Source organism: Siphateles boraxobius, unplaced genomic scaffold (assembly GCF_051911475.1).
Source record: "Siphateles boraxobius isolate OS27281-9 unplaced genomic scaffold, OSU_SipBor_1 25, whole genome shotgun sequence".
NCBI lineage: Eukaryota > Metazoa > Chordata > Actinopteri > Cypriniformes > Leuciscidae > Siphateles > Siphateles boraxobius.
In genome coordinates, this window is record NW_027508866.1 from 24,475,979 (window position 1) to 24,499,460 (window position 23,482).

Here is a 23,482-nt window from a genome sequence, read left to right on the forward strand (position 1 = left end):
TAATTTTTGCTTGTGCTTATATCATGTGCAAATATTAGATGGACATTTGCTTAAACGCCAATGACCCCTGAACCATATTTTAGGTAAACAAAAACAAAACAAAATCCAAGTCAATCAACTATGCTGTACAGAATCTATGATTGATGTTTGTCTATATAGCAGCAGAGGTGTCAGTGCAGCGATGAACGGGTTAAACGCACAGCACAGTCGGGTGCAATAATCTGAACTATTCCAGCGCCGTTCTGGGAGTTTATCGGAACAATGTCAGTGCGCTACACTGCGTTTAAACGGTAATGTATGCCATTTAAACGCTCGTTTCTGTTTTGGAATAGTTTGCGTGTAATTTCTGTAGATCCGTCACGATTTTTCGTGATCAAAAACAGGATGGAATAAAGGTTTGCATACAAAAATAAAGAGAAATAGAAAAATGAATTATTTATTTTATATTATTGCACATCCCTTACATTGATTTGGAGAAGAAAAGCGTTTTGGTGGTTTTACAGTCGCTTTGCATTTGAGTTAGCTGCTTTTTTTGGAGAGCGCGTGAAAACAACACCCTCTTTATTATTTCACAACGGGAATATTTTGCCCATAAACGCTTTTGAGATGAGCAACGAGTGTTTTGAGCCGCGCGCTGGACATGTGCACTGCTGGCGATCCCTCAGAAGTCTGTTGGAGAGGAGCGTAACTTTGCTGCGTCTAGGAGATTCACCGGTGATCCATCATCTATCCAGCGCTGTTCAGGAACCACCGGGCGCGCAGGTAGACGAGGATCCCGTCGTTTCCAGAGCTTAAGCGAGCCTTGTTTGGAGTAATGCCGGGCTCTTGGATTTGTGGTGCGCTGGGCAGGTTGGTGTGGCTTTCCTTACTTGCGCCGAGCGCATTGATAATGATCCTTGTTCCTCCAGCATCTATGGCGCATCCACAACCATGTCAGATTCTGAAGAGGATCGGACACACTGTGAGAGTCGGAGCTTTGCACCTGCATCCTCGAGTATTCAGGCAGGATCATCTCAGCGTGAGAGATGCCGACTGGGATGCAGACAGGGAAACGCGGGAAGAGTGGGACATGGTCATCCAAAGTGTGCACGAACAAGCATGGAGGGGTATTAGGACTAAAAGCTCAGCGAATAACCCCAACAAGGCCTCCAAAAGTAAAACCCCACTCAAACAAGTGGGTACGGATGCTGTGTTTCTACCTCGAGACTCTGTTCTACTCGCTACAGAGACTCTCAATCGAGTGGTGGGGCTTTTACCCTACAACCTCACCCTTGAGATAGTCATGGCTGTGGAAGCAGGACTTGGAGAACTACCTGCTTTCTCCTTTTCCTCGTCGTCTACATCTGCCAGTGGCGATCCCGTGTCGTTTCTGCAAAGTGTTTGCCACACTGTCATCGTGCAAGGAGTTTCTGCCATCATCGCGTTTCCACAAAACAGGGACGAACTGGTGAAGTTGGAATTTATTTCCTCAACGCTACAGATTCCAGTCATCAGCGTCGTCCAGAAGCTATTCAAACGCCAGAGTCAGGTGTGTTTTATTTTCATAATAAATCATAATGTGTATAGCCTACAGTCTATTCAGGAAATGCTGCTGCAAATTTATTCAGCAGCATTTTTTTCATGTAGAAATGTAAATAAATGCTGCAATGTTGGCGAACTGCACTCGTGGAATTAGAGGAAACATGTTGATATGTTTGTAATTGAGGAATTGGATTGTTGGAAGCATGAATGAACAAACTTGTAGTAGTTATTTATGGGTTTGGGGTTTATGCAACACAGGGAGTACAAATAGTGATTATTCAATTTATATTAATAACGAACTGAAAATATATAATTATTTTAAACCGTGCTTATTTAAGAATTGTCTCCATCATCAGACAGAAAATGTATATTCAAATTTTAAATAACACAGCTGTGAAATGGGTATTTTCTTTGTAAAAATTAACATATTCCTCCTGTCAGTTTAATTAAATACACAAATTTAAGTAAATACATTTTCATATGTCTGTTTTCATATGTTCTCAAATTTAAAGTTGGTTATGTTTATCATTTCTTTAATATTAAAGGCTTATATAAGTTGTAGTCTGATGACAGGTGGTGTTTGGTGGTGTAAGTGTTATAGTAATGTGACTTTTAGTAAACTAAACAGTACATGTAATTTGTCAAAACAAATGCCAGGGTAAATTTTGATGCAGCTTTCATATTTAGTGCATACATATCTTCAGTGTTATTTATAAGTGCAACAGATTTTTTTAAAGATTTGTATCAAATGTTCACTATAGGATTTGCCTGTATCTGGATCTAAATAGCACTGATGGTATCTGAGTTCAGTTGGGGTTGGATATATATATTCATTAAATGAATATGTTAATCACAAAACAGTTAACCAAGTTAATCACAAAACAGCAATTTAGATACCTGTGGCACATGGTGCTTGTAAAAATGTATTTTGCTAAACGAGGGCTGAGCTGTTTTGTATCTGATCTTTTGAAGTTAGCACCATCTTCTGGTCAGGTCTTTGTTTACATGGAGATTTATCAGATTTCTCTTTGTTGGGAGAAATTTTCATTGAAGGAGCAACAACAGAAAGTATGTGTCTAAAATGTAACTTAATATTAACTTATTGTTTATTTAACAGTGACATCAATATCACATTTGCAGTATGCTTTTTAGGGGGAAACAGCACTCTTGCTCGTGTGATAGCTTATTGCTTAACTATATTGTTATAAATATAAAAATCAGCGACTCGAATTGGGGCATTTTTTTCCACATGAGGGAATGTTTGTTTATTTTGATGGCATTTTTGCCACGAGCCTCCATTAATTTCAGTCCCTGTTGTGTGTCAATCAAGATCCTAGAAGAAGGAAATAATAATCCCATTTTGAGAAAGTAAACGATGTACTATTAAAACCGTTTAATAAGAGAAAAGGTTTGTAGCCCACTTACAATTTACAGTTACAGTTTCCTGAAGGTTTACTGATTTAAAATGTATTGATTTCTTCATAAAAAGAATGTTGTGTTTATAAACCTGTTATAAACCAGCAAACATTCCTATATCAGAATAACAACTATATTATTTTACACTGTTTGATTGATTTATCATTTGTCATTCTGAATACCTTTCAAAATAATTTGAAGGACTCAAGGTTGAAAAGACAAGCTATTCTCCACTGGCCTGAAGAACTGGGGTTTATCAGACCAGCAATTTTTAACTATTCATCTTCAAAACTGCTTGAAACGCACATAATTGTATCACCCTCCAGTGCTTTTTTATGACACAGTGGTAATATCTGGCTGTATCCCAGGTTGCAAATCATGGGCTCCTTCAAGATAAAACATGATAATGTAGCCACTCAAAACCTCGTAGGGCTCTGTCATACACCTGGTGCAATGCAGCTGCCAGGTGCGAGGCAAGTGCTTTTGCTAGTTTCAGCCTGACGCAGTTATCATTTTCACGTCCTACACCACGTTGTTTAAATAGCAAATGCATTTGTGCCCATTTGTTTGCCCATTGGCTGTTGGTCTGAAAATGAGGTGTGTTCAAGCGCATTGTTGGCACGTTGCTATTTTGAGGCCACTGAAATAGACTGAGCCATTGACCAACTGAAACCTGGTTTAAAGTCAATGGTGCATTATTTTTTTTATTTTATTTTTATTTAAAGGGCGCATTAGTAATGTGCACCTATAGGCGGGTCCACAACACATGTAGGCTACACTCTGCAGTATAACAATACAAGGATTACAATGTAAAAGATTAATATTGTGTAGATAAAGATATGGTGGAATCCGGCTTGTCCCGTAGATGGTCTGCTTCACGCTTTAACTTGCACACAAGCAGATCAGTTTCCTCGCTAGAGAAGCGTTCCGTTTTTCTGCTTGCAAATTCTGTCATGTAAATAGCGAATCCGCCATGGGGCGAGCGCAACTGGATTTTAAAGGGAATGGGAAATTAGACTCTGATTGTTTTTTTTGCACGTTATGTCCAAAACACACCAGTTACTCATTAAAGGTGGGCGTACACGGTGCGATTTCTGCTGTTTTACAAGCTCGCAGATGATCGCATGGAAATCGGTGATGCTCTCATGATCGCGGCTCCCAGCATGTGAGAGGAATTACGAGCCGAGCAGAGCACGTTACGAGCACCTCCCGACCTCCCGATAATTTTTAAACATATTTTAAAAATTTGGGGAGTCCGCCCGATTTTCACCAGCGTGTAGGCTGCCCACTATTGCCAAATCATACACAACCATGTCACATGCTAGATCGATGGGACTATAGCTCAGTGTCAGCAACCAGCAACCATACAGCGTGCGCATACACTGTCTCACACACACACACACACACACACACACACACACACACACACACACACACACACACACACACACACACACACACACACACACACACACACACACATATACTCTCTCTCTCTCTCTCTCTCTCACTCTCTCTCTCTCTCTCATTCTCTCTCTCTCTCTCTCGTTTATGTTGAAAGGATTGGCTACTGATCTCTGCTTTTCAACAAATCATTTGCACCCACATTTCTGTAATTTTCTATCTGAAGCTAGTTGCTTGCAACATTGAAAGCTCCAGTCTCTGTGTTTAGCATGAAAGCTCACGTGATTGCCGCCGGCTCGGCATAAAATTTGTGCAGGACAGTCGTGCCGTGTACCAGCTGCTTTGATGCGATCCTCAAGTTAACTGACTCGTAATGTGTGCAATATCTCACGACCTTCAGAGTGTCCGAACTCGCACCGTGTACATCCGCCTTAAGAGAATAGGGACGAACCTTTTAGACCATGCGCCGGGTGCGCCGACCATTTTTCCCGTTGTTAAACTTGCAAAAATGGATTCGGACACGCCCTAAGTGTACTTGCGCTGTGCGATTTAGACCATGTGCTTAGATCATTAGTGCCCTAAGTGTCTCTTCTTAACTTGTTATTGGTACTTATTGTTCTCCCACTGGTTAAGTCAATGAGATTTCATGAGAACTCCTACAGAAAATAAGTCTGACTTTGTTAAGACATCTTGAAATAAATCCCTGGACAGCTTTTCCTTAATCAATTCTGATTAGCCTGTTTTCTGCCATCACATAATTGCAGCCCCAGGGGAAATTAAATGGCTCTGCTAAGCATTTCATCTGCCAGGGTTTGTTAAGGTCTTGATTTCCTTTGCAGGACAATGTCATGTTATCAATGGCTATTATATCATTAAAACAATGAGATTCCAGATTGCATGTAATAAATGTTTCTGAATGTCCACTGTACTTACTGGGAAAACCTTCAGAAGCTCTCTTCACATCTGATATACACCGATCAGGCATAACATTATGACCACTGACAGGTGAAGTGAATAACACTGATTATTTCTTCATCACGGCACCTGTTTTTGGTGGGATATATTAGACAGCAAGTGAACATTTTGTCCTCAAAGTTGATGTGTTGGAAGCAGTGCAAGACTCAGATTGAGAATTCAGAGGCCCCTGGGCACAATGTCTTGTAGGCCCTCCCTTAGGCAGGCCAAATGTAGTTTGTCCAAGGACATTTTAATTTGGCAGTTTTACTGACTTAAAAGGAACTTTGTTGTACTATGCTGGAGTAAAGTTCCAAAATGATCGTTCTTACCCATAGGATTTTGTAAAACTATGTTTGGTGGACCTCTGTCCCATTAGGGGGGTTCGGGTACTGGCTCCTCCGCAAGAATTTTTTTACATTTTAAGATCAAATGCATCAATCTAGTGCACTTTGAGACCCATGAACTGTGCACATTGAACAAAGAAAAAGCATCGCCTTGTACCTGGACATTAAAGAGGGCTTATTATCACTGGTGTTTTAGGATGCCAAACAATTATTATAATGATATAATAATGATGTATATAATTATTCCTATGACGTAAAATCCATATAGCCTATAAATGTACTGTATAAATGAAACTACACATTTCAAAAGTATATTTTAATTACTCTATAATATAGGAAAATTACTTTTGTCTTAATTTCTTCACTTGCAAGAAATAAACCCTTGAACTTTTATTTTGGAGAAAACACTAGACCACCATGCTGATCGCATGAGCAAAGTGCACACTTTTCTTTAAATCACGCAGCACAAACAGAATGCTACTTAATTAAGTCTTGTGCTGTTTTATAAAGGCACAAAGCCATATCACGGTTTCGATTTTAGTTTGTTGGCAAAATATAACCTTTATGTTAGGCTATAAATTTTGCATCTCATATGTGTTGGGAAAGGGAAAAGATCGAGGTCGGCAAAAGGTGGATTCAAACTCGGGTCAAACGCGTCAAAAGCTACTTTCAAGTACCTTACAACCTATGCCACTGTAGATATTTAGTGGCTGGCGTCTTTTTGCCAAAAAATGTACATGCAAATATACGCTCCGTTATTGGGAAATGTAAAAAAAAAAAAAAAGGATTTTTTTTCTTCCACTCGCTTAGGTTCCATAATACCCATTGGGCACTCGCCCAATCCCGTCTATGGATAATCCGGCCCTGGTTGGAAGCAGGAAAAATGGGTAAGCATAAGGATTTGAGCGAGTTTTAAAAAGAGCCAAATTATGATGGCTAGACGACTGGGTCAGAGCATCTCCAAAACTGCATCTCTTGTGGGGTGTTCCCGGTCTGCAGTGGTCAATATCTATCAAAAGTGGTCCAAGGAAGTGTTGAACCGACGACAGGGTCATGGGGGGCCAAGACTCATTGGTGAGTCTGGGGAGTGAGGGCTAACCCGTGTGGTCCGATCCAACAGACGGGCTACTGTAGCTCAAATTGCTCAATAACTTAATGCTGGTTCTGATAGAAAGGTGTAAGAATGCACAGTGCATCGCAGTTTGTTGCGTATGGGGCTGCATAGCCGCAGGACCATTTAGGGTGCCCATACTGCTATAATGCGCCCAGCTGCCACAAAGCAAAAATGGTACAGGAATGTTTAGGAGCACAACAACAAGTTAGGGGACAGAGCAAAATAATTTGCGAACGATTTTTATGAGGATGGGGGAGTTATGTTTTGTAAAGACTGTCAAACACTATGTTGATTACCTGAGGCGACAGACGGCACTGGAGCATCTCAAATCCACTCGCCACAAGAACAGAGAGGGAAAATGAGCACCGCAGGTTCGTGTACTACACATATTTTGATGGGTATGATTGATTTTCCATACCTGGGAATGACCTGAAAGAGTCATTAAAGCACACTTTTTCCCACTGGTCATGCTAATGGAAATTAAGTTACAATTAAATAAATTCTGGTCCAATGACATGAGCAACATTTCTGAAATCAAAATGAAATCGTTTAGGCTAATTGTATACATCCCCCCCCCCCCCCCCCTGTTTTAGGCTCAAGGTTCAAGGCTTAAGCCTAGTCCCAGACTAAAATGCATGTGCAATGCAATCAAACCACTGGAGGCACACTTTACTTACTTTTCAAAACATAAACAAACATAAAACAAGTGCATGGCAAGGCATGAGACAAGAACAACGGCAGGAAACACGTTTATAAAAGCTACTTAAATATCCTATTTGAACCAAGGCCTAATCATGGCTTAAGCTAAGCACTTTTTGTGAAACCTTGCCTTTGTCTTTAAAGCAGCATGATGCAGTTAAATATGGCATGGAGATGCTAAACAAAAATTAAACCCGATTTGACTATTTTCAATTGACTAATCAAGTTTCAAATGCTTTAAACTAGTTTTGAAGTTCTTGCCCCTCTAAATACAATTCTATTTCAATGCATCACAAATGGAACCAGACACCGCTTAAAGGTATTGTTTTCAGGGACAGAGAATTGCACAATTGGACATCATGTTGAAAATCTAACTATGTGTTTTCCCCAGAGGAGAATCTGCTTCAGAAACTCAATCTGCAAACAGAAGGAGACAGTCCATCGAATCATGCATTACGCTAAATATCTGTTGGACCTAAAACTCATGCCTTCCCTTTGTTTGGCAGACAGGAAAAGATGTGCAAAGCCCAAAAATTATTGGTCAGGAAATTTGCAAAATTTAAGAAAATGTAAGACAGAATGACGTTTTTGGCTAGAATATAGATATTTGTGTGTGTAGTGATGAATCACAATAAACATGAATTGCATGGTGATGTTCCAGTGGTGTCTTCAAAAATCTGGCGAGAAATACACTGCCTTGACCAACAAAAAAAAAGACGGTTTTTAGATTTAAATTGGCAAATACTTAAGAGTCTATGATTAGATCAGTATTACAGTGATTATTATGGTTGGTCGATTTTTGACCAAAAATGTATACAAATGTAAAAATGTATTCTTCATGCTCCCTCACAACCATTCTTTCACAGTTTGAGCCTGATGAATCTTGACAATGTCATCCTGAAATATGGCCATGATGTGTCTTCCTACATGGTTGTTTAAGAAATGAAAATCTACATACCGTACTCTATCAATTAGGGTTAGAAAAACGGTTGCCAAACATATAAAATGCTAGAAACATAATAATCACAGCAATTATGATCCACTCATTGACTCTTAAGTATCTGCCTATTTAAATCCAAACAGCAACTTTGTTTTGGCTGGGAAGTGTATAATAATAAATGCAGCTCTATCACAGTGAAGCATGGAGGAAGAGAGTCATTGTTTGGAGAGCCTTTTTAGCTGCTGGTATGGGTGAGCAAATTCACTTTGTAAATTAAGGAAAATTGCTTGCTTCCCACAAATTAAAAGTTTTTATCTAAAGAGGAATGATCAGATATTATTTTTCAACAAGAGAAATTGCGAAGGCAACCAAGAAGTGCCTTGAGAACATGTTTTGGCCTGGTCAGAGTCCAGATTTGAACCATATAGTGAATATTTGGTCTCACATTAAACTCACAGGGAGACATTTTTCAATTACTCATAAACTTTTTGATATGAATACTTGTTGTGCGATATAAACTCGCAATTGCAAGAAATAAAATTGTGAGATAAAAGTCACAAGTACCTTTTTTATTTTTTATTCTGTGGAGGAAACAAGCTTCCATTGTCTGAAGCCATCAACATCGGGTGGAACAACACTGACTCTTCTTCCAGTAAAAAGTTGGAATTTTTTTAAATGGAGAATTGTCTGAACGAGTAGTAGGTCAATTTGTTTTAAAAAATATATAATTACACAAGTATAATTAGGCAGGCTAGGTTTTAGATTCATCTGACTCCAAAATACAACTTGCCTGCATGTTAAAAGTCCCACATGAAATTGTTTTATGTCTTTCTTGCCTTGACAAATTTTCTATTGAAACTGGGTGGTTTGGGTGGGACTTGGGAATTTAACTTATGATTTGATGCAGCACAGCCATGAACCATTGTTGTGTCCCAAATTATACACTATATACACAATGTACTTAAACTATGCACTATGTACTCTACTATTTAGTGTCTGACATTTAGATGGCATGTTTGTCATCCAGCATTTGGCTGCAACAGTTGTCCAAATGTGTCCGACATTCCACCCTTTGTTTTTCCAGTCAAATAAGTACAATTCTTAATGTTGGAATGTTGAGTGTATACACACTACCCAAACTATTTGCCAATTGTTATGCACTCCTCATGATTTCATTCTTGCTTGTCAGCGGCAGATGTTAGGTGCAGGGACATTCTCAATTAGTGTAGTGCAAGATAAGTCATGAATATCTCTGGTTGATTTTCCTAAAAGTAAGGGATTGCAAATTTTAAAAATGTGTATGTCTGCTATAGGTTAGTTTCAACAAATTTTAGAATCCCAGTACCATATAGATGACCTCAAATATATATGAATAAATAACTAAAAATAGCAGCCACAAAACTCCATAACAGCTAAAGCACACCACACTATTATCATGTAAGTTTTAGCATTGCTGCTAAATATAAAAAAAAATGAAGTTTAGATGAATTAGTCAACGTCACTTATTGACCAATTGATGATGGATTGTTGACCATCCTAACACCAATTTCTCTGTAATGATATCCTCATTTGTTTCTTCCCAACAGAACCCACTTCATTTCCAGATGGCCATGCAAAATCCACAAACCCCTCAAGCAGATCTCATTTTCTCCCTGCTGTCCATGAATAACTGGTATGATGTCAGTCTGGTGATGTGTCAACAGATGAACATTTCAGACTTTGTCTTCTTGCTCCATAACAGCTCAAAATTTCATCTGGGCACAGTTCTCAAAATATCCACCAACAGCAGCTCCAAAAGTGACTTTCAAACGTCCCTTCAAGGTCAACTAGAGTCCATCAAAGACTCAACATCTACTATAGTGACCTTTGGATGTGACATCAGGGATATACGGAGAATCTTTACCACCATTGCAAAGTTTGGACTGATTCTTCCTGATTACCGCTGGATTATAGGAGACTCTCAAAACGTGGAGGAATTAAGGACAGAGGGGCTACCCTTGGGTCTTCTTGCACATGGTCGTATGGGTGAGCCTTCACTGGATCATTATGTCCAGGATGCTTTGGAGCTGGTGGCGCGGGCGGTGGGATCAGCTGCCACTGTGTCTCCAGAACTGGCACTGATTCCTGGCATCACAAACTGTATGGCAAGACTTGAGACTAAAAATCTCACATCAGGAACCTTTCTGTCCAGGTATTTTATTTGGCACTCTGTCTGATCTTGTAATTGTAATATTTGTGTTATTTAATTAAATAGCATGACTGGCATGCTCTGAATGCAAGGGCTGCACTTTTAACAATAAAAGTAATTTTTTGCCTCTATGGTTCCATGCAGAACCTTTAAATGCCATGGGATCTTTCCATTGCACTAAAGGTTCCCTATAGTGGAAAAAAGGCTCTATAGATTATTCGATTCTTCTTTTAAGAACTGAAAAAATATATATATTTTATTTCGGGAACCAAGAACTGTTCATTGGGGAACCAAGAATTGCTCTTGTAGGCATCAGTGTGAAACCCCCCTTTTGGAAAAATAAAAATAAGAGTGCACATTCTTTCGGCCAAATTCTTAGAGAACATCACATTTACAATGAGTAAAGAAGACAATCTCATAATGCATTGTGTCAGTTTCAAATTACTTAAATAGATTAGTTAAAGTAAATATTTACTATTTTATGCTTATAAGAGTGTCACATCATTAGCTTAGCAACATGCTAATATCAAACTCCATTGCAATTAAAGTTTCCTGCACTTAAGGAGTGCTATATGTATGAGACACATAATTGCTGAGGAAGTAGAGTGTTCCAAATCAGTCACTTATGAGGTTCCATTTCATTTGGAATGCTGTCTGAGAAGGAAGCAGAGGAAGCAGGAACAGAGATACTCTCAGTTTCCACCAACCTTTCAGAAAGGTTCATTTTTACATGATGTAAAATTTGACAATTTTTGACAGACCAAATGAACCATGTCAGAATTCTGATAATCTGTGACTAGTGACTATACAGCATGTCTGCATATTCTATAAGGATTATCCTCTTCATCCACAGCTAAGGGGAGCTTTTTAAGACAGCATATCAAGAGTGTTTCTCAAACATTGCACTGTCAGGAAACAACTTTGCCAACTTCTAACCAAACTGCCTCAGGGCTTAAATTTCACATGCTCAGCACTCCTATCATTACTGATTCGACAGGGTTACCGTTAGCTACACCATTGCAGAAAAAAACCCTCTAAATTAAAGAGAGAAAAATACAAGACACAACAATACCTTTTCCCTAAATTGGAAGGTCAGTCAAGAAGGCTAAATAGTACAGCTTACCCTCAGGCAATGGGTTCAATGTGAAGTTGCTAATCACTTGAGATGGTCAATCTACAGATAAATGCTAATTGTAAAAATTATATTTCGAAGAAAAGTAGTTAGCACAGATATTAACCAGGCAGTCTCTGGTTTGGTACCCCAGCGCGCACCCGGGTCCACATGACAACATTCACATTAGCGATTTTTCATGCGATCCGTGCCCCATTCCGAACTAAACTGCCAGTGTGAAAGCACCCTAAGCCAAGACTGGGCCTTAGTTCATTTAGGATATTTAAGTAGCTTTTATAAACATGCCTTAGAAAAATACATTACTGGTCTGCATCTTGAGACAAAACAATGGCACAGACATATTTTAAGATATATCAGTGAAAGTTGGCTTAGGCCTTGTGTTTTGTAGTATTTTAAGTGTTTTGTGTGGTGTTGTGGTAATTGTGATAGTTTCTGTTTAAAGGATAATTACATCAAGTATCTTTCTTGGATGTATCATGCAAAATAAAGGCAACTACATACGCGTCCACACCAACGCATGACAATGTTCTGTTTGTTGTAAGCACACACTGCTATGTTGTCTGCTGCTTTAAATCCTCGAGCTGTTTAAAGTTAAGGGGCTTTCGCACTGGAGGATCCTTTTCATAGTTCCTAGAACTACTGACGGAAGTACCAGGATGTTTGGTGTGTTCGCACCACAGGAACAAGGAACAATTTTAGTTCTAGGAACTCCTTTTGGAGGAACTAATTTAGCTCCTACTTCAGAGTCCAAACCAGTAATATAGGAAATACCAGTGACGTTAGTGTACGCTGATTGTCCAAACTTACGCAAAATACCAACACCCGCCATTTTTAAAAAAGCTGTGTAAACACACAGATTATATAGCCTATATATTTACTCCAGAAACTAACTCTACGAACATGGAAAACAGTGATAGATGGGCCTCTTAACCTTTACGCTAAGGAGAAAATTCAACGCAACTTTGAGGGGACCTCAAACATGATTATGTATTTCTGCTCCAGCCAGCAAACACTGGACACACGGCAAATGCTAATACCTTTTCATATACTGTCTACTTACTATGTATAACAGTTCTATCTAATAACGTATTAGACAGGACTGTTAGACAGATCGTAAACTAATGAACACGGAGAATGGGAGCGCCGTCAAAATAAAGGTTTGCCGTGCCGATAAAATAAAAGTCACAACAACAAGCTTGACTTAAGTCACTTAAGAGTTCCGACTTGCGGTGCGAATGCAACAAGGTAAATGTTCCTAAGGGAACCATTAGTTCTCGGGGAACCACCCTGGTGACTACTTCCTAGAACTAAGTTCCTAGAACTACCCGATGCTACCCATAAGTCCCTTTAGATGGATGATCATTTTGCTGTCAAAGCTTTGTATCGTTCATCAACTGGGGAAAATAATTCTGAAAATGAACAATATCATTTCTCTGTGTTGTTATAGTTGTGGTGCTATTCTCATATAGAATATTATTAAAACTATACAGATATAGGTATAATCATTGGTGTGAACAGGCCTTTGGATCAGAGGCATTTTGTTATAAAATCAAATTAGATTTATTTTGGTTTGACGTTGTATTTGCTTTAGAATTAAGACTGGACTGGATAAAATCTATTTTCTTTGATTCTCAGATACATGGCCAACAGGTTGTTTGACGGCCTGAGCGGCTACATCAGTGTTCAAGAGGAATCTACCATCATCTCTCAAAGCCATCACTTCATATGGAATCTACAGCATGACCCGATAGGCAAGCCCATGTGGACGCGTCTCGGCAACTGGAAGCAAGGCAAAGTGGTTATGGATTACGGTGTTTGGCCTAATAAGAGACTGTCTCAGCCAGGGGGAGATTGGCGGCATTCCTCACGTCTGCACTTGCGAGTCGTCACCCTGGTAGAACACCCATTTGTCTTCACCCGAGATGTTGATGAAGAAGGTTTGTGCCCGGCTGGCCAGCTGTGCCTTGACCCCCAAACAAACGACACAGCCTTGCTGGAAAGTCTTTTTCAGGGTTTGCAAAGTGGCAATGACACCGTGCCCATGGAGTTTAAAAAATGTTGCTATGGCTATTGCATTGATCTTTTAGAGAAGCTGGCAGAAGACATGGGGTTTAAGTTTGACCTCTACATTGTGGGCGATGGGAAATACGGAGCTTACAAGAGTGGTCGCTGGTCAGGGCTGGTCGGGGACCTCATGAGCGGGGCTGCGCATCTGGCTGTCACTTCCTTCAGCATCAACTCGGCACGCAGTCAGGTCATTGACTTCACCAGCCCGTTCTTCTCCACCAGCCTGGGAATACTTGTCAGGACTATGGATACTGCCGCACCCATCGGCGCCTTCATGTGGCCTCTGCACTGGAGTATGTGGCTGGGAATATTTGTGTCTTTACACCTGACGGCTGTGTTCCTGACCTTGTACGAGTGGAAAAGCCCTTTCGGGATGACCCCAAGGGGGAGGAACAGGGAGCGTGTCTTTTCTTTCTCCTCTGCGCTAAACGTTTGCTACTCAATCTTATTCGGCAGGACAGCAGCCATTAAGCCGCCAAAGTGTTGGACTGGCAGATTCCTCATGAACCTCTGGGCCATTTTCTGTTTGTTCTGCCTGTCAACGTACACAGCTAATCTCGCCGCTGTAATGGTTGGTGAGAAAACCTACGAGCAACTCTCAGGTATACATGATCCCAAGGTAAGAGTAACTTGCGTATATTAAATGGTTTAGAGGTTAAATATATACTTACTGGTTGCTGAAAATGGTCCTCTTGCTTTTCAAGCTCCACCATCCATCTCAAGGTTTCCGCTTTGGAACTGTTCGGGAGAGCAGCGCTGAGGATTATGTGAAAAAAAGCTTTCCAGAGATGCATGAATACATGAGACGATACAATGTCCCTACAACCCCTGATGGAATAGATCATCTTAAGTAAGTTGTAATCGTTATTGCAAAGTGGCATTGACCACTGAAGCAGCACTAATTCACTGGATGCCCTCTACCATGTCCTTCTTTAAATGGCTTTCCCCTTCTTGATATGTTGTACAAATCTATGTGGTTTTACTGGACAAGACTAGGAATGAACAGACTTGTTTGACTGATGTTTGAACTGTGTGAAAACACATATTCCTACTCGTATTCCTGGCTGACTGCAAAGCATACATTCTACATGCCATGCAAAACACATACTGTATGTTTACTTGTTAAATTATCTAACTCATTGCAGAGCATACATTTTAAGGTGCAAAACACAAATTCCTTCTCATTGCATGACCTGACTCACCTGCATTACTGGAATGTTCTGACTTATAGTAAATACGACCAAACAGGAAATACTTACAGGGTAAAATCTAAAAATTTAAATATCGTGCAAACAGTTCATGCATTACAGTAAAGCCCTTTTCACACAGCGCGTTGATCCCGGGAAATTGCCGGGAAATTGCCAGAACGCCTTCTGTGTGAACGCAAACATGACCTGGGATTGATGCCGGGATCGATGCCGGGTTGGAGACCTGTTAACATTGCCGGGATCAGTCCCGGAACACGCGCTGTGTGAACATAAGCCGTAGTCAATGCCGTGTCGTAATGATGACGCTGAATCGAAGTGAAAGCAGGCTAGTGAAACGGTACGTAGTGCACTAGTTTATGATCGAATCAGAAGAAAAAATGCACAAGCGTGGTTTCGCAAGAGAGAAATCGCAGCTCATAAGCAAACTATAGACGCTGCTGAGACATTACATTTCAAATCGATGTCACGTGTCTTTACGGGATTTTTACGGGTTGTGTGTGAACTCTCTGATTCCGGAAAATCACTGGCAGTCTGAATGAACCAAAATCAAACGAACCCGGGTCAAATCCCGGGTCACTTTATCTGTGTATTTTCCTGAATCTCTGTTTGAAATGGGCTTAATTCAAATTAAAAGGTGAAACTAATATATTTGGTATAAATAACTATATACATGTGCATGATTATACTTTTCAGAGGGCCGACATTTCTGTATTTAAAATCCTTTTTTTATTGATTTCATGTTCATAACTTTTGCACGATATTCTAATTTTTCAAGTTTCACCTGTATATGTAATAGTGACTATAATGAAAATCAGAATCTGAATATATAGGAACAAGTCTGAATATGAAAAAATGTAAATCCTGAATATATAGTTGTAAGTCTAATAATATAAATGTAAATCTGAATATATAGTTATAAGTCAAAATTGCGAGATGAAAACACAATTATGACAATTATCTTTTTTATTAATTGATTTACCTAGGATATCAAAATCACTTATTTAGCACCCAAATATGTGGGAACACACTTTACACACAGCTATAGTGTATAAAAGTCAGTATATAGTGAAAAACTATTTGCAGGAATTTAGCCCATTATAAGCACATCTATCTATCTATCTATCTATCTATCTATCTATCTATCTATCTATCTATCTATCTATCTATCTATCTATCTATCTATCTATCTATCTATCTATCTGTCTTTCTGTCTATCTATCGTCTGTCTATCTCTCTCTTTATCTATCTATCTATCTATCTATCTATCTATCTATCTATCTATCTATCTATCTATCTATCCATCTATCCATCTATCTATCTATCTATCTATCTATCTATCTATCTGTCTATATATCGTCTGTCTATCTCTCTCTTTATCTATCTATCTATCTATCTATCTATCTATCTATCTATCTATCTATCTATCTATCTATATCTAATCTATATCTATCTATCTATATATATATATATATATATTTATTTATTTGTCCGTCCGTCCGTCCATTATTGCAATATATATATATATATATATATATATATATATATATATATATATATGTATATGTTTGTTTTTTGTTGTTTTTAAAAAATATATATATTTTGTTGATGCTTTCTCTATATATACACAATACATTTCTAGCTATTTTGTTGTCAAGTTATGGCACAAAATTAGTAAAATTGGGCTTTTTAATAAATATTTAACTGTAGGAATGACCAAAACAAATAAGTCAATGGCAAGAGTTTTCAGATGTCACGTAAGTGTTCGACAGGCCACACTTAACTAAATTTGAAAGAAGTTTTCCTCCTTTCAAATCCTCTGTTGCAAGTCTGAAACTTCTCTTTTGAGTCTACACAACCTTCAGGATATGATTTGATGCAGCCCTCAAATCAGACCACATACTCCAAAATATTGCCACAGTGTATAATTCCTTCAAGCAGGGCAGAATGAATAGATTTCAGGAGAAGTAGATGAAATTTGCAACATTTCCCTAAGAAGGTTGTCAAGGTCTCTCCTTTTCAATCAATCTAACATGTGTTTTTGCAAGATAACATTTTCAATTGCATAGGATAAACAAGGATGCAACTGCTAGTAGTAAAGTCAGGTTATGGACTTTCTGTGTTTCCTTCTATGAGTATGAATAGGTAGTTGGTACTAGTAGTTTTAATTAATTGTGAGGACTTCAGGACTAATTGACTGATTCAACAATCAAAAGTTCATATTGTGGCTATATGACATTTTACATCGACAAAAAAAAAAAAAAAAATTGCAAATACTGTCTGTGTGTCACTGTATAATAGCAAACTGATTGATACTATTTCAGGGATGATCCCCAAAAGCTGGATGCTTTTATAATGGACAAAGCTCTTTTAGACTATGAAGTGTCTATTGATGCAGACTGCAAAATGCTGACAGTGGGAAAGCCATTTGCAATTGAAGGCAAGTAAATGAATGCTTCTTACTCGTTATTTGTTTATAGGTTACAGAGTGAATGAACTACTGTGCACACGCTGCTCTAATAGCTAAAAGAATAATCATAATAATAATAAAACATTGTCCTTCTGTTCACAGGCTATGGCATTGGGCTCAAACAGAACTCTCCTCTGACTTCAAATATCTCTGAGTTGGTCAGTCAGTACAAATCTGATGGATTTATGGACACGCTACATGATAAGTGGTACAAGGTGGTACCCTGTGGTAAAAGAAGCTTTGCAGTCACAGAGGTAAGTCATGAAAATCAGAAATGAATTCATTTTGATGATGTTTACTCGATAAAGCTGTTAAAATATAGGATTGATATAGATTGGCAATTAATATGCACAATTCAGGGCTGGGACTTATGGAAGGGCCTGTCTTTTTTAGGACTGCAACTAAAAAACCTAAATCAACTAAATTTTTCTGACATTTGTAAATGAGTGTGTGTGCGTGTGTGTTAGTGTTTGAAAGAAGTCTCTAATGCTCATCAAGGCTGCATTTATTTGATCAGAAACAGTAATATTGTGGAATATTATTACAATTTAAAATACCTTTTTTCTATTTGAATGTGTTCTTTTCTTCATATTTTTCAAATGTGCATTTATTTGATCAGGTACAGTAAAACAGTAATATTGTGAAATACCTGTTTTCTATTTGAATATATTCATTGCCTCATGTTTTTCAATGTTCATACTTTTTTCAGGATTCTTTGATATAAAGTTCAAAAGATCCTTATTTTTTAAAATATAGCCTATATATTTTTGTAAGATTATAAAAGCCTTTACTGTCACTTGTCAATTTAATACGTCCTTGGTGAATAAAGGTATTCAATTATTTCAAAAGGAAAAATAACTTGTGGTACAAGTAGTTTGTTTGCCAATAAAATGTCTGGCTACTTAAGTTGTGCAGAAGACTCCTTTTGTATTTCGCTAAATAATAAGGGGGTTCTACTGTATGTGAGGGTGACTATGTTCATTCATGGGTGAACTATTCCTCTTTCCTAACCTTGACTTTCCGATGTCATACCCAGACTTTACAGATGGGGATAAAACACTTCTCAGGGTTATTTGTCATGCTATGCATTGGAGTGGCCCTGTCTCTCCTCACCACACTAGGTGAACACATCGTCCATCGCTGGCTGATACCCAGAATACCGGAGTCGTCACAGTATAAGTACTGGCTCCACACCAGTCAAGTACGTGCATTTGTAGAGTTCTGGCTGGTTTTATTAAACATAATTACATGTAATCTTGGTGACACATTGTAGCATTAAGGTGATGATTTTCCTTATTTATTCACTTTGAAATTCTCAGCACTTCTTCCCTGAATAATACTTAATTTACTTGTTTTTCAGAGATTACATCGAGCAATTAACCCGACTTTCAAAGAAGACAAATTACAGACTGTTGCGAAACCGGAGAAAAGGTAAAATGCTTTTAAACACTGTCTAGCATTCAAGCAACATTGAAATAAAGTCCTGAAGTAGTGTCATTCTCGGATAAATGTGCTTCTATCAATTTAAGTATACATTTTCTATTCAGCTTTATTTCTATTAACAAATTTTTTTTTTTATTAGTTTTAGTTAACTCTGCAATCGATATGACATTCTCATATCGAATGATACATTCGATACATTTTGAAGACAAAGATACATTTTGAAGAATGTTCTTGTTCGTCGTTTTCTTGTAATTAAAATAAATCAGAGCTTTCGCACTTCTTAAAAATGACATAAAACACCATTATGTATCATACAATTAGTCACATGACTTGTGTGCCTCAATATTAGTATAAGTCTTTTGAAGGCATAATTTGTTGTTCTGATTTGTATGACCAATTTTGTGAAACAGATCAGGCAGTTCACTAAAAGATTTGACCCACAAGAACAATTAATTCATGATTTCTAAATCTCTCATGAACACGACAAGAAAGCCAGGTTAGATTTGAAAATTTTCAGTGTCAGTTTCTCTACCAAAGACAGAGGTGGACAAAGTGCACAACTTCCTTACTTGAGTGAAAGTACAGATACTACTGGTCAAATATTACTCCGTTACAAGTAAAAGTTGTAAAGACCGATTTTTAATTAAGTAAAAGTACAGAAGTACTTAATTTTAAAAGTACTTGAGTATCAAAAGTACAAAGTAAATGTCAATGCATTGTTATATTATTGTTGCATTAGTACAGGACCTAATGCCTCTAAAGCAACCTAGTGAATACACTGACAGGTTTGTCGTTTTGTAGTGTGGAGCTTTTAGAATGTCACAAAACCTAAAGAAATTATACAACTGAATTTATAAAAAAGACAGCCATAATCATCTTCATTTTTTTTATTTAACACTCCAACCACCCCAACAAAATAAGTACAAATCTATGTGTATTCATTCATGCACATTTGAATCAAGTGGTCTGTAAATACAACAACAAAAAAACTAGCTATACAACCATAAATGTATAACTGCCCAACAGCAATACTGCTTTAAAGGGTCACTCCACCCATTTGCATTAAGATTTTCAGTGTTAGAAATCCAGTCATATTATTGAATGGTCGTGCAACACTCGTTCATTTTCCCCTGACGAGAGAAATCCTCTATTTACCTTTTTCACTTCCTCCTACAATGACGCAGAAATCGTCATTTTATGTCATTGTAGGAGGAAGTGTAAAAGGGGGGGATTTCTGTAAAGACTACAAGCACTACTTCCCACCCTTTCAAGCCCCCCCATAGGGGGTTGGACCTAATGCACTAACAGACCTATCACAGATCAGTGCCAGTGCGTTTGATTTCACCGGCAGAAACTTTTTGAAAATATGGATGAAGGTACTGAATACGCAGACGGATGCATTATGGAGGATCTGGATTTTGACGAAGTTATGGTAGAAACGGATGTTCGTGGCTACCTTTATGACCCACAGTATAGCGACGAGCAGCTGAGGGCTATGGAGGAACCGGAGGCGGCTGAAGCTGCTGTCACCACAGCCAATGCAGACGATCTGCCTGCCGCGGACAAGGAGCCCGGAATGGCTCGAGCTGGGGCAGATTGGTGGTGCCTCTGCTCTCACTGTGCGCAAATGGACACAGAACAAGAGTCTGTCTGCTGTCGAGAATTACAGCGGTGCCAATTTCTAATTGACGAAATTACGGAATCGGAGGATGATACGGACGTGTGTGTTGTTGCTCACCCGAGTTTCGCACCCCATATGGATAGCGGCGTCCTGGAGACCTACTTTAGAATACCTACGGTCAACTGGCAACGTCAGCCAAAGCCTACAGGGTCAAATGGTCGCCTTTCTGTAAAGTAAGTTTATTTTCATTTTGTTAACACGCTAACGTGGCAGGTTCATTGCACAAATATCTTGCAGTTATGCTAACTTAGCTACTGTGGCACGGAGTAGTGGGAGGGGCCCTTCGGAGCTGAGCATTGCAATGCACTATGGGGATTGTTGTCTACAATCCACAAGCACTAAAAAGTCATTTTCTGCCTTTTATCGGCCAAGAAGGTCCCAAATTAGAAATTTATCATACTATTCTACTACATATATGACCCACTTTCAATACATATTCATGTCTCCACCGGTGGAATGACCCTTTAACAAACAGCAAAACAGAAATATTTATTTGCCATGAAAACAAAACTTTCAAACCATTACTTGTGACAGCGATACTGTCTCTCACAGATCACTAATAAAGAGAAATCGTACAAATCGTCAAACTTCACGACACGTGACCCTAGAGGAGTGATTACTGATAGGCCTGATTACTGTCTGTCAGCCCCAAAAAAAAAAAAAAACAATAACGTTTTAGAGACGGAAAAAATCATGCCCTGACTAATATAACTACTTTCTACTCAAGGACTTTGACAGAAATGTAGTGGAGTAAAAAGTACGATATTTGTCTTTCAAATGTAGTGAAGTTAAAGTAACAAGTTTCCAGAAAAAAATTATACTCAAGTAAAGTACAGATACTCAAAAAGTGTACTTAAGTACAGTACTCAAGTAAATGTACTTCGTTACTGTCCACCTCTGCCCAAAGATATAATATAGCTTCAGAACACTTACTATAGCACACAAGTAAAAATAGATTAGTTTTGTTGCATATGCATGGTAAAGAGCAACCCATCTTTCAAAAATTCTCTTTTTGCGTTGTACGGAAGTCATATGGATTGGGAATGACATAAGGTTGAGTACATGATGACAGGATTTTCATTATTGTAACAACTATTACTTTGCATGACATGCTTCCTAAAATGTGTATTTATATACCGATATTGTGATATCATTCTTGTCCCGACTTAGCTGCAATGTCGGAAACAACCAGCAAATGCCATGGAACTCTTTGGGAACTTCCAACTGCAACAGGCAAAAACTGTCCAATCAAGAGGGACAACAAAATGACCTGGAATGTTCACATTGTAAAGAACTGCTGTCCCCACAGGAGAAGAGACAGCTTCCATTACAGGCGACATCTAACGGAAGAACCGACTTGCTGGGCCTTGCCCAGAACCCAATAGTACAGGAATTGACAGACCTGGAAACACAAATCCAGCTTATCAAAAAACAACTGCAGCTTGCCATGAAGAAGAAAAAAGATCTGGAGCAGTTTCAGAAGACAGAGACTTCAACCGAGTCCTAGAGTTGTGGGAAATATGGCTGGAGTTTTATGGGTTACATTGTTCAAAGGCTTGGACCTACTGGGTGATTATTTCAATTGCGGCTCCTAAGGGAAGCAAGACTTTCTCAGCACATTCTCTGAAGTCCTTTTTTATTTTTTATTCCTCATTGAACTGAACCTAAAAAAGGGACAGAGAGAGTCAAATTGGATATAAGCAGTGTGTATTTCTGTATTCCCAGAAGTTCAATTCTGAGGATACCTTGTTTTTATGTGGGGACAAGAAAAAGACTGCGTAACTGCCTAAAGGGAAGACATTCATGTGTCAAAATGACATTTATTTAAGGTGTCAAACTGTGATTTATGATAGCGTCTTCTGCATATTGATTCTAAGAAGAAATCCACGCCATTGTCTCTGGAGTTGTAACAAGAAAGTGTTAACCTTGAACAAACGCTGTTAACCTTGAATGGTTATGTTTCTATAAATTAAAATGGCTTTGAGATATATTTGTGTGAGATTTCTTTCTTTCAAATCTTAGTTGCAAGTGTCTTTCAATATAATGAATTAATTTGGATGAGATCTGGTGTGACCATGATGGGAATCATAAGGAAATGAATGGTTCTGGTTTCCAATTCTGTTCCAACTAACATTTCCAGTTCCTTTTTTTTTTGTGAAGGACGAGAGAGGACCAGGCCTGGGACATTTATGTTGTTGTTTTGTTGTTTAGCGAAGGACGATGGGGTGTATGTGATGAGCAGTGTGGGGTGAAGAGTCGTGGGAGCGGTGCAAAGCCAGTGGAGCGATTGTTAATGAGTCACACTGGTCTCTAGTCCCACGGAGGAGCTCTGGAAGGATAAAAAGAGAAGAGATGACAATGAAGGGCGAGAGAGGACCAGGCCTGGGACATTTATGTTGTTGTTTAGGCGGCAGTTGTCCGTGAGGGGCTGCCGTTTTACTTTTTTTTATTATTATTTTTTTTTTATTTTGTCATTAAAGTTACGTTGAACATTTGGCCATCCCACCACCTTCTTCCCTGAACTTTGTTACATTGGTGCCAAAACACGGGAGGAAGGAGTAATGCGCTGTAAAATAGCCCTTGTAGCTGTGGGAAATCTGTGTTGCCATCGAGGAGTGACTTGCTGAGAGGGACGGATGAAATCAGAGCCTTCTGCTTGAGCATGGGAGGGATGGCTGACATCGGAAGGAGCCAGAGGAGTCACCACAGTTTGATGGGGTCTGCTGCTGTCCACTGTATGGGGAAGAGCAGGGCAGAATGAAGCAAGACTTGCTGCCTGATACCGACATGGAAGGAGCCATCGCCTCCAGTCAGGAGATGGTGGAGTTAAGAGCCGTTCACCGAGAGATATCCAGTGCCACCACCAGTTATCACGGAGGGTTTCAACCAGCTGGTGGAGGA

The 23,482-nt window shown here is 38.9% G+C and overlaps 1 protein-coding gene across 1 annotated transcript; it reads left to right on the forward strand.

Moving 5' to 3' along the window:
• The first annotated feature begins 814 nt into the window (after nucleotides 1-814).
• On the forward strand, nucleotides 815-22,567 carry grin3a (glutamate receptor, ionotropic, N-methyl-D-aspartate 3A). The gene is made up of 9 exons (XM_077243264.1): nucleotides 815-1,528; nucleotides 9,982-10,586; nucleotides 13,351-14,401; nucleotides 14,487-14,632; nucleotides 17,312-17,427; nucleotides 17,560-17,711; nucleotides 18,494-18,658; nucleotides 18,818-18,888; nucleotides 21,752-22,567. The coding sequence occupies exons 1-9, from the start codon at nucleotides 815-817 to the stop codon at nucleotides 22,086-22,088; spliced, it is 3,357 nt and encodes a 1,118-aa protein (XP_077099379.1). The 3' UTR covers nucleotides 22,089-22,567.
• Nucleotides 22,568-23,482: the final 915 nt, after the last annotated feature.

Bases quoted from the DNA above. Each gene is read 5' to 3' on its own strand.
- grin3a (XM_077243264.1), top strand. From the start codon at position 815: ATGCCGGGCTCTTGGATTTGTGGTGCGCTGGGCAGGTTGGTGTGGCTT. The intron at 14,633-17,311 runs GTAAGTTGTAAT...ATACTATTTCAG, and splicing joins GATGGAATAGATCATCTTAA to GGATGATCCCCAAAAGCTGG. The intron at 17,428-17,559 runs GCAAGTAAATGA...TTCTGTTCACAG, and splicing joins AAAGCCATTTGCAATTGAAG to GCTATGGCATTGGGCTCAAA.